This window comes from Rhinichthys klamathensis, unplaced genomic scaffold (assembly GCF_029890125.1).
Source record: "Rhinichthys klamathensis goyatoka isolate OS25496 unplaced genomic scaffold, OSU_Roscu_1.1 h1tg000295l_1, whole genome shotgun sequence".
Taxonomy (NCBI): domain Eukaryota; kingdom Metazoa; phylum Chordata; class Actinopteri; order Cypriniformes; family Leuciscidae; genus Rhinichthys; species Rhinichthys klamathensis.
In genome coordinates this window covers 720,466-732,750 of record NW_026606814.1, presented here as the reverse complement: position 1 = coordinate 732,750, position 12,285 = coordinate 720,466, and the positions used below count along the sequence as shown (strand labels likewise).

The following is a 12,285-nucleotide window of genomic DNA, read 5'->3' as shown; positions in this document are numbered from 1 at the left end:
TAATAGGTATGCTTTGAGCTTGCAGAAACTCTTATACTAAAACATTTTCTGCTAACTTGTAGAACCTGTCAGTAATGTTACTGCAGATGTAAGCAAGACAAACCTGGTGGAGTATAACGACACCGTGACGTTCACATGCAACGCCAGAGGCACGCCACTGTGGTTTTCATGGCAGAACGGCAGCTCTGCAGTCACAGCGGGAGAAAGAGTTCAGCTCAGCAACAATGGACGAAATCTCGTCATCAGTGGTGTGACGCGGTACGACGAAGGTCCCTTCAAGTGTGTTGTGGTAAACAACATCAGCAATGGAGAGAGTATTCAAATTAATCTCACTATAAGCTGTGAGTATAACAGCACAAAGTGTTGATTTCACTACATATTACTTCAAAGGGCATTGTGAAGGAGGGGCAGCTGACAATAACATGTTTCAAAAGCTCAATCTGAATTGGTTTTATGTGTTTAGATGGGCCTAGTAACCAGAGAATAACAGCCTCGCCAGACAACATGGCATTCACTTCTGGTTCGGCCATTTCTCTGTCATGCTCTGTTGAGTCCAAACCAGCAGCTTCTTTCTACTGGACATACAACGGCAATCCTCTGAATGTCTATAGTTCGAGTTATAATCTTAGAGACACTACTGAGAACATGACTGGACTGTACACCTGCGTTGCCCAAAATGAAGTCACGCTCAGATCTGCTGCAGTGACAAAAACTATTCGTATAGTTGGTGAGAACACTCTCGAAATATGGTTGTCTACATTTCTTATGCTTGATCTTGTGATCTTTTTATCACCAATACATTGTTGTTTGTTTATTTAGACCCAATATCAGCAGTGGCAGTGAATCCATCAGGCTCTTCAATAGAACACATGCCTTTTAATCTAAGCTGTAATGTTGTGGGGCCAGTGGACTCCATTCAGTGGATGAAGAACGGCATGTACCTGTACGCCGACAATACGACCACTTTTTTCAATGGCAACTCAACCTTGAGCTTCAAAAAACTCGCTCTTAGTGATGACGGACTGTACCAGTGTGCCGCTAGTAATGCTGTCAGCAACATTAGCATCCAGGCCTACCTTACGGTCAACTGTGAGTAGGATAGATATTTCCAGAACATCTTTGTTTCCTAAACTTGATATTGTATGAATTCTAAGAATTGCTCAAATCTTTGTGTACTTTATTGTTAGTTATGTGTATTACAATGTTAAAAATAGTGCATTATATCTTGAAACAGAAAGTTAACACAATTCATGTATTTACTAGATGGCCCAATCAACACTACAGCCTCTGGTCCAGATGTAGCCATGGTGGGATCCAACGTGACATTCAGCTGTTCCTCTGTCTCTCGTCCTCAAAGTCAATACAGCTGGTATTTCAGTGGCTCAAAAGTAGCAGATGGCCCAGTGTATGTAACTGCAGCTCTCAATAAAAACCATAGTGGACAGTACACCTGCATGGCCTTCAATAACATCACAGGCAGGAGCAGCAACGCCTCAGTGCAGTTAACTGTAATAGGTAGGTCTTTTTGTGTCCTGTCAGGATCTTTTTTAACCCAATTGTTGTTGTTGTTTTACATATGTAAAGAGATCATTTGAAAACTTGTGCACATTTTGCTTACATAATATAGAAATTCTCTCCACTCATTTATTTTGGAAATCAGACTACACTGGTTGTACTGTATATTTTTGATTCCCTAAAAATTACTGATTCATACAAGTCATTTGATCAAGCTACACCAGTCGTACTGTACTGAGTCATTCAATTCAGTACTTTGCTTAACTGAAACTAGCAAATGTGTTTGTTCTAAAGTGTGTTTTTAAAAACTGAAATGGTTGGAAATGTGGTTTATATATATATATATATATATTATTTTTTTTCTTGGTATGAAATTTAGCTCCTGTCACCAATGTTATGGTGAATATGGACAATCAGCAACCAATCTTCAACCAACCATTCACACTAACCTGCACTGCCAGTGGAGATGTTGAGCACATTCAGTGGATGAAGAACGGCATGTTCCTGTATCCTGAAAATGGAATCACTTTCTCCAATGACAATTCCACCTTGAGATTCCAAAATCTCTCTCTCAATGATGATGGACATTATCAGTGTGAAGCAAGTAACGCTGTCAGCAACTCGACCAGCCACGCCTATGACCTGATGGTCAACTGTGAGTAACACAGATATATTAGTAACATGTCCATTTGAATCATTGTTCATGGGAATAATTTTCAATGTAAATGGCATCTTTCAGATGGTCCATGGAACCAGACAGTCGAAGGCCCTATCATTGCAGCGATTGGGTCCAATGTGACCTTTAACTGTACTGCAGTCTCTCGTCCTCAAAGTCAATACAGCTGGTTCCACAATAGTTCAAAAGTGGGAGATGGCCCAGTGTATGTGACTGCAGCTCTCTCACTAAGTGTCAGCGGACAATACACCTGCATGACTGTCAATAACATCACAGGCAGCAGCAGCAACGCCTCAGTGCAGTTAACCTTAAAATGTAAGTTGTTAGGCCTTCAAATAATGTAGGCTTTTTAATACTTTATCAGTTCTGTTGCTTAACAGGCAGGTAAGTACATCTGTTGAGTTATTATATCAACTTAACTTTGCAATTTTTAAGTAAGAATTTTCTATGAATGTGCAAGACTTCTGGTTCATTATCCGCTAGGTAAATAACTTGAAGAATAACAGCGCAGTAAATGGTAAAACTATTTGCCAGTGTGTTTATGATTATGATAATAAATAAAAACAATAATATAACAAATACCAGTTCGCAGTATCAAGCAGCATTACAGACTGTACTTGTACAGCTAAAATAACTGGAAGCAGCTTCACACATACGTTGATTTCACGCAGCTGCCATTTTGAAATGGCTCCGGTGGGAAGAAAACCGGAAGTGTCGCCTTTAATCATAGGAGAGTCGCGAATGCGATGGCATATTGTTGTGTTTAATGTAGAAATTAGTTATTCAAAAAATGTACATACATTTCTTTCATACTTTAGACTATATACAGTGAAATTCACTTATAAATAAACTTTTTTTATATATATATATATATAATTCAGAACGTAAAAAAAGAAGCAGGAACGAACTGTATACATATCCTATATTGGATATTAACATCCAATAGTGTAAATCGCAGCAGCAGATTCAGGTTGGTAGTCCAAGGCACTGTTGTCTATCTGTACTTCCGGGGTTCTTCCCACCAGAGCCTCGCTTTTGATTTCAAAATGGCAGCTGCGTGAAATCAGCGTATTCAAGTTACAAATGACCGCTACGCTCTTATAAAAAAAAAAAAGGTGGATAGAGTGATAAGGAAAGGTCCAGAATTACTTAAAAGAGATAGTTCACCAAAAATGGAGAATTCTGTCATCATTTACTCTCATAGTCCAAACAGGTATGACTTCTTTTCTTCTCTGCAACAATAAAATAAGGTATTTTGAAGAATGTTCCAGCTGTTTTAGTCTGTACAATGAAAGTCAATGGAGTTCTAAACGACACTGGACCACATTGACTTTCAGTGTAGCGACAAAAAACATTGAGAATTACTTCAAAATATCTTGTATTGTGCTCTACAGAATAAAGAAATGCATACTGTATGTTTGGAACAACATGAGGGTGAGTAAATGATGACAGATTTTTTCATTTTTGGGTGAACTATCCATTTATGTCATCTGCCAAAAATCTTTGTCTAAATTTCAGATCCAGTCAGTGATGTTATTGTAAATGCGGGCAATCAGCAACCAATCTTCAACCAACCATTCACACTAACCTGCACTGCCAGTGGAGATGTTGAGCACATTCAGTGGATGAAGAACGGCATGTTCCTGTATCCTGAAAATGGAATCACTTTCTCCAATGACAATTCCACCTTGAGATTTCAAAATCTCTCTCTCATTGATGATGGACATTATCAGTGTGAAGCAAGTAACGCTGTCAGCAACTCGACCAGCCACTATGACCTGATGGTCAACTGTGAGTAACACAGATATATTAATAACATGTCCATTTGAATCATTGTTCATGGGAATAATTTTCAATGTAAATGGCATCTTTCAGATGGTCCATGGAACCAGACAGTCGAAGGCCCTATCATTGCAGCGACTGGGTCCAATGTGACCTTTAACTGTACTGCAGTCTCTCGTCCTCAAAGTCAATACAGCTGGTTCCACAATAGTTCAAAAGTGGGAGATGGGCCAGTGTATGTGACTGCAGCTCTCTCACTAAACGACAGTGGACAGTACACCTGCATGACTGTCAATAACATCACAGGCAGCAGCAGCAACGCCTCAGTGCAGTTAACTGTAATAGGTAGGTCTTTTTGTGTCCTGTCAGGATCTTTTTTTAACCCAATTGTTGTTGTTGTTTTACATATGTAAAGAGATCATTTGAAAACTTATGCACATTTTGCTTACATAATATAGAAATTCTCTCCACTCATTTATTTTGGAAATCAGACTACACTGGTTGTACTGTATATGTTTGATTCCCTTAAAATTACTGAATCATACGAGTCATTTGATCAAGCTACACCAGTCGTACTGTATGTTTTTTATTTACCTAAAAGAACTGGCTCATGAGAGTCATTTGTTTGGGGAATCACACTACACTGGTTGCATCATATGTTTTTGATTCACTAAAAAGAACCGGTTCATCAGAGTCAGTTGTTCTTGAATCAGACTACACTGTTGCAGTGTTTTTTTGTTTGTTTTTTTCTAGCCCACAGGGACAGTTCAATAGAAAGTAATTTATTGCTAAAATGTTGCAGTACATGTATTTTTTATGGCATCACATTCAATACAGACCACAAACTAAAAATCATTCAAATGAAGATAATTCCAATGAAGATTACTGTTAAACGCGACCCTAGAAGGTACATAATCACATTATTTACAACACGGTGAGATGGACTAATATAATATTCTGTACACTCTACAGATCCCATCACTTCAGTGGTAGTGACCCCTGATCGTCTCATTCCTCTGGCTTCTCAAAGTCTGCAGCTCACATGTAATGTGATGGGTCCCTACAACAAAATCTACTGGCTAAGAGACAACCAGAATTTCCAGCAATCAGATGGAGTTACATTTTCAGGAGATAATACCACTGTGACCTTCAAATATCTGAAGACCGCTGATGATGGGCAATATCAGTGCGTCGCCACAAACAAATTGAAAGAGCATGCCAGTAAACCATATGGTCTTGTGGTCATCTGTAAGTAATATAAAAAACATACATGTTTAAAATATAGCTGTAAGCAGCAATTAAGGGGCCAATCACAAAAGGGGGACTAAACTAAAAACTAAACGAATTTGAACAACTATGGCATAATTGGTTAGCCTGGTCCCACCAGACTCTCGTACATTTCATTTGTACAGAGAGTCTGGCCTCGCTCCATTGACAAGCGGTAACTTCCTTGTAGGCGGGTACTCTGTTGAAGTTTAAAGCTATTGGATCTGCCCAGAGTCACTCTGGATCTGCCAATCGCTGGCGTTTGGTCGTGACGTATGACAACTCAAACCACTCAAACTAGCGCACGACATCAACGTCATCGTTCTCAGCCACTCCCTCCGTTCACTGATTGGACCGGTAAAAAATTGACCGGAGAAAACCAAAGAATACTCCACAATCCCAGGCGTGGTACTGAAGGAAAATGAAAATTGAGCGGAAGTACGTAGGAGGGCGGAGCCAGGCTAATAATTGGTATCATTGTGCTCAGTATTACTCAAGGAATCTATCCAGAGCAGTTTCATTATACAATAGGTGAAAGTATTCAAAAGCTATTAGCATTTTTTTAAATTTCTTGGTACTTTCTTTTGAAACGTCACCAGGGCATGGTGCCAATGACTTAACAGCGCGTTTCGTAACAATGCGCTACTGTGTTCATAAATCATAGAATTTTACTACACAATTCAAAATGTCCGACATGGGAAAATTGGGTGCTATTCGTGATTTTTTGGTCAACCTGTTCAGAAGTTATAAGCTAAAAATATTATTTTTTCATATCTCATATTTCATCTTAATACAGCAAATAGCTGTGGAGCTACAGCCTCACGTCCATTTTGGCGTGCTCTTCATCGAAATTGTTAATGCACGACTACGAGAACGGTTGGGTCTATCAAAATGTCAAGATGCCTGGATGGTCTGAATGTGTCCTTCAGTGCTTGGCTCCTAATTACTTTGATATAAATCTGACTTTAAAAGACTTGTTTTTTGTACAAACTAAACCACTGTGTGTTTACTGAACAGTTGGACCACAGAGTGTGCAGATCATTGTACTTCCAGGGATTCCCACCAAGTTGACATGTCAAGCACTGTCTCAGCCACCAGCTGTGTATCATTGGATCGAAAACAACACAGTAGTGGGAAATCAGTCTACCGTAGAAGTTCCCATAAAGTATATCCTGGGCAGCAATTACACCTGTGTGGCCAAAAACCCTTTGACCAATGTGACGGTCTACACCAGCCAAGTCGTCAATTGTGAGCATTAGCCCAAATTCACACAAAACAGTTGACATGCAATATAGAGGTTAATTGTCAAAATATGCAAAAATAGGAAGTTGTATACTGTGTTCTTGAAGTAACCATCCTCTCTCTGTCTTTACCACAGACCCCAATGCTGCTGTCAGCGTCCAGGCGAGTGTGTTGCTGACTGCTCTCATCGCTCTGCTGCTCCCTGTGCTTGAGCTATGGCTCTAATACTGATATTACTGTCAGGATGAACATGGTATTTCTGAATGAGGCTTGTAGATTAGTTGAACTGCTCAAATTAATTTTTGAAAGCCAGGCATAAGCATTTATTAACGGAACACTCTTTTGGCAACTAAAAAAGGGGGTTACATTTTAATGGAACCATACTACATTATTTGCCTATATATTTATTTTCTAAAAATTATATATGTGGTACATTTATTACTATCATTAATTGGACAGTAATTTAATGAATCACCCATTTAATATGCTTTACTCTAAATTAAAGCTGAACCTCACAGATGCTTCAGACACAACTTCACAAAGTTCATGTTTCTTATATTTCGCAATTATGTAATCTTCTCTTGAAGGAAAATGATATGCCTACTGTGTGATTTATGTATTTTGTGATTATTTAAAAGATCAAAAAAATGTGAAATGTTATATATAATATATAAATGTTATTTTCTTTATGGAATTAAATAAAAGCAAATTATTCAAACAAACTTCTCTTTTTATTGACAACCCGTTTTATTTTTAAATGCACTTGCACATCTTTTTCCAATATGTAAATCTTTTCCAATTGTAAAAACTGAACCTAGATCACTGGATAGATTAAATGTTTTGGAATATAACAGATACAAAAGTAGTTCAGTATACACTACTTACTTTAGATATAGGTATAGGTGTAATAGGTACATGTATAAAACTGTGGGGACGTATAGTTTGTGTGTATAGTGACTATGAGATTAAATCGGCATACTGAAGCCTTTGTTGCCTTTCTTCTGCTTCCTGACTCCTCCAGTCAAATGTTGGCATTTTTTAGATGTCGCACTCCCCTTCTTTTGGCACAAAGCTTTCCGCTCTTTGAGGACTCCTGAAAATAAAAGAAAGGAAAATGGATAGGGCTGTCAAGCGATAAAATGTTTTAATCTTATTAATTACACGATGCGGCGATTAATTAATCGAATTAACCGCAAATTAATCAGACATCAGTTTGGCTGAGAAATTACCCCCAAAAACTTTTTGGCTTCGACTGCCATGAGGGTGAGTAAATGATGACAGAATATTCATTTTTGGGGTAACTATACATTTAATGGATTTTTTATTAATATGGAAATGAATCTTTTTTAAATGAAATGATACTCTAAATAAGAAACTAAAACTGCCAGTACGTGGTGGTAAATGTCTAAATGACTAAGTCATTAATTGAGCTAATTCAATTAGGAATGAATTAAATGGCTCTCTTTATAAATGGGCTAACAGTTCTGGCTTTAGCCTAATATCCTCGTTAACAAAATTTAGCAAAAGCAGACAATATTGCTTCATATCACTTACTCGAGTGATATGCTTAATTATATCATGATATACATATGAGACAAACTCGTACAGGAGCATTTATATAAAGTTGCCCCGTGTTTCATAATCTGGTCTGTTTAACGTAAAAGACAAATGGTCTGGGTAAATACAGGTTGCATGACTCACTGTGACGTTTCAGCTCACAGGGACAGTTCTCAAATCTTCTTCCTGTGTAAAACACCACATCAATCAAAATGACAGGACTCTTTCATTGTACACTATAAATACTTTTGCACATGTCACGGCAAACATACTGTTAGAGAAAATGTCATATATTCAGAATCAAAACTTCCATCATCACACTTTAAGAAGCACTGAGAGACACTTTACTGGTTAATTGCTGTTGCACATAAAACAAATAAAGTCCACAAAACAATTCTGTTTTCTACAGAATCGCAAGGATATGCAGTAAACGATTGTCATAAAGAACGATTAAAAGCTCTACTACGAGACCAACAGTGAGTTGCGTATGCTATTTTCTTTAAGACATGGGGTAAATAAAGCGAGCTCACTGCTGCCCAGCAAGTTAGCGAAACAATTAAACATTTCAGATTGTTTTATGAGAAATTTTTGTATCAGTTGTCATCAAGAAGATTGAGTAATTTTTAAGTCTTACTTTTAATTAATTTATTATTATCCAAATAAGTTAGCTCCAAATAAAATTAGCATTTCCGCATCAGTTGATATTGTATTTTATACTTGAATGATCATTAAACAAATACTGTTTTTTTCTCCAAGCAATGTTTCAGACTTGACTGCATTACATGAATGTGTAGCAAATAGAATGCTGTACCCTGTTTAGTAAAGTGATTCCTCTACATTCACTTACAGTTTCGCCAGTGGGATAAGTCATGCAAACCGATCAGCTGTGCTGGTAACTTATAACAGAAATAATCACGATTATATGGAATGGAGATTTTTCTTCTCTATACAATAACAGGCAATAACTAGTCAACATTTGAAGTGGATCAAAACCTTTAAAGTTAAACATGAATTTTGAACAATACCTGTTCTTGTCTTAGGACAACTTTGATAAACTTTTTTGATCCACCTCAAATGTTGACTATAGATTCAGTGCTTCCTCAAAATTCATGCCTTAAGAAATGAGGAACATTATGTTCCACTATGTTGTTAGAGTATAGCTTTGAACCTGTTTCCTTAAATGCGCACAGTCATGATTTTCCTCTGATTCATTGAGCATCAGAGTTTTCATGTGTTTAATTGTATGTCAGTGTGTAAGAAAATATAAGATATTTGGGGCTCCTAGTATTTTGTGACGCATTTAAAAGTCATTTTTAAACCATTTGAGTCGATGGTGACCTCTCTCATGGAGGTTTCCAGATATGTACATTTCTGATATGTAAGATATGTAAAAACAAAATGTGAGTATCATCTTACCACTGCAGTTGCATGTCCTGACCTGCCTTCTGGACACCTCTGGAGATTTATCTGAATCTCTCAGCTGAGGCTGGGCTGCATCAAGGACAAATATTGAAATAAATCACACATTTAATATCATACATTTTAATTAAAAAAACTTTTGAAATATATTATATTGCAGGATTTAAAGGAATAGTTTACCCAAAAATGAAAGATATTTTGAAAAATGTTTGTAACCAAACAGTTGATGGAACCCCATTGACTTTCATATAGTATTTTGTACTTTTTTTATATGGAAATCAATGGGGTTTGGTTAACCATATTCTTCAAGACATGTTCTCTTGAGTTCAGAAGAAGAAATTCATACAGGTTTGGAACAACTTGAGGGTGAGTAAATGATGACAGAATTTTCTTTTTTGGGTGAACTATCCCATTAACAGATGTAATTTAACAGCTAAATGCAAATGCAAAACAAGCAATATATTTTTGGTTTGGTTTGTAACATTACAACACAATATAACATAACAGCTAAACAAACAAACAAAAAAAGAATATACATATAGCATACATTAAATGTAATTATATTAATTCATTTTTTTTTTTTACCTTGACAGTGGATGTTAGTGGCAATCACCAGAGCAAAGGCCAGCAGAAGCACCTGGAACTTCATCTTTCTCACAAGCACTTACACAGAAAATGAGAAATACTAAATGATTTTAAGTCTTCAAGACTCCTGCTTTTCAAGAGAACTCTGTATTCAAATCTAGGGTTACACAGTATTTATATGACAAAGCTCTGATTTCTGGGTCTCAAAAGCCACGTCTGGTTATGCCCCAACTTGCTGGATAGAATTTTAAAAGTGAAGTGTGAATGACTTGCTGACAGCATTTTTTTTTTTTATGTAAACTGCCAAGATCTGTGATGAGGGTTGCCATAATTTTGCAGAATTTCAATGTCCCCTTTGTAATTCAAACTCTGATGAACCCTCACAGAATTGTTTCTTATTCTTACCATATCACATTTATACCTTAGTTCAGTTCAAATGAGACCTATTAAGTCCAGTGCCAAATGTTGCAATAGATTGTTTTGCAGGAACCCAAAAGTTCATATTTCACTAAACCTTTCAAAGTCTGATAACATTATGCGGTTACAGTGATTTGTCATGGAAGAAACATGATGGATGTTCTTGTGAACAAGCACCTGGTGGTCTGGGTCACATTTGATGAACAACTCAAAACCAGAAAAATAAATTCCTTAACAGCTAAATGATATCAAGCATGCACCCCATAATCAATCTTGTATTCACTCAGATTCATTAAACTGTAAAGACATGAATTTTGAACAATACCTGTTCTTGTCTTTGGACAACTTTGATAAACTTTTTTGATCCACCTGACTAACTAACACCTGACTAACACCGTTGTATAACTGCGAAACAAAAGAGGAAATAAATATTGTCTTTCTGAAGACACTCTCAGAATATATACAAGAAATGACATCTTGTGGACTTCTTTATTCAGAGTTCTGACCTCAACCCAACTGAGATGCTTTGGCCTGACCTCAGCACTGCACATGCCAAGAATGTGGCTGAAATGAAACCGCTTTGTAAAGACAAATGGCACCGATTCACAGTTGCAGAAATCATATTGCTGTGTTATCTGTTATTAAAACCATAAACATCACACAATTTCAAATCACATACTTAAATCCTCACTCTGCCCTGAATATTTACAGTGTGTCTGATAAATCTATAAAACTATAAGCAGACTGTATCTATTGTTGTTGAATACCAGAGTTATGCAGAAAACCCGTTTTCATACTTTTTCCTAACTTTAAATCAATGTCTGGATGTCGGCTTTCAGAAAAGATAGCCTAATGAAGAGAAATTAGATTCTACCTGTCACATGCTGACATATAAGAAATGTTGTGCAAGACATTTGAGTGGATAAAAGAACTAAAGTACACATGGGTTGTCTCGAAACTCACGGATTTACAGATATCCTGGAACTGTAATTCTATCTTCAACAGTCTGAATCACTCAGCTTGATATCACACGTCATCTGACACTCTTGTGTGTACACCATAACATGTCCCAGCCGAGTGCTTGTTTTCTGATGCTTATCAGATTGTAGGTGCCAAAAGGTATATAACAGTATTTGTGCAGTGACACAATATCAAAGAGCAACTGACTTTAATTCATTCACCTGAAGGAGACCTATCGGTCTGAGACTGACTGACTCTGAAGCATGTTTCCTGAAAGCAACTGGAAGTTACTTTAATCACATGGATTAACTTCTGAATTTAAACTCATTTTGATATTTTTTTTCTGGTTATTTCAGACTGTAAAATATCATGCCCCAAAACAATTATATTAAATATCAATTTATGACATTTGTCTAAAAAATGTATACACACTCACACACACACTGGTGGCCAAAAGTGCTTTCATACACAGAAATTATGAACACATGCAAAAACAAGAAAGAACCAAATAAACATTAATAACTGATTATGTTGTTATTATATGCGTTTTCCTGTGAGCTTTTTGTTTATCTTATGTATTTATTTTTTTGCAAAGTAAAATAAAACCTATAGCTGTACTTTGCCTTTTTTGTCAAATAATTTAACCAAGTTTAGTGTTTTGTTTTCCTTCATATTTACAATATTTAAAATAAATAAATAAACATTTTCCTCATTTTGTGATAATTTAATCAAACTCATAAAAGGGTCATAAAAAAAGAAATATCAACCATCAGACAACACTTTTGGCCACTACTATATATATATATATATATACATACCTTAATATAATATAGACACTACCCTTCAAAAGTTTGGGGTAAGATTTT

At 36.5% G+C, this 12,285-nt stretch overlaps 2 protein-coding genes across 2 annotated transcripts in view; one reads left to right on the top strand and one right to left on the bottom strand.

The window, feature by feature from the left end:
* The window catches only part of ceacam1 (CEA cell adhesion molecule 1), a 47,447-nt gene extending 40,415 nt beyond the window's left edge, over positions 1–7,032 (top strand). The window contains exons 11-21 of the mRNA XM_056269982.1: positions 63–341; positions 464–727; positions 820–1,089; positions 1,264–1,515; positions 1,895–2,170; positions 2,255–2,506; positions 3,710–3,982; positions 4,067–4,318; positions 4,946–5,221; positions 6,257–6,487; positions 6,618–7,032. Coding sequence (XP_056125957.1) covers positions 63–341; positions 464–727; positions 820–1,089; positions 1,264–1,515; positions 1,895–2,170; positions 2,255–2,506; positions 3,710–3,982; positions 4,067–4,318; positions 4,946–5,221; positions 6,257–6,487; positions 6,618–6,706 — 2,714 coding nt within the window. The 3' untranslated portion in view covers positions 6,707–7,032. The remainder of the gene's footprint in view (positions 1–62; positions 342–463; positions 728–819; positions 1,090–1,263; positions 1,516–1,894; positions 2,171–2,254; positions 2,507–3,709; positions 3,983–4,066; positions 4,319–4,945; positions 5,222–6,256; positions 6,488–6,617) is intronic.
* A 1,085-nt stretch (positions 7,033–8,117) lies between these two features.
* Positions 8,118–10,280, bottom strand: zgc:158701 (uncharacterized protein LOC100151367 homolog). Its single transcript, XM_056269981.1, has 3 exons — positions 10,043–10,280; positions 9,455–9,529; positions 8,118–8,224 (listed from the first exon to the last, which is right to left on the bottom strand). The coding sequence occupies exons 1-3, from the start codon at positions 10,104–10,106 to the stop codon at positions 8,118–8,120; spliced, it is 246 nt and encodes an 81-aa protein (XP_056125956.1). The 5' UTR covers positions 10,107–10,280.
* Between the last annotated feature and the right edge of the window lie 2,005 nt (positions 10,281–12,285).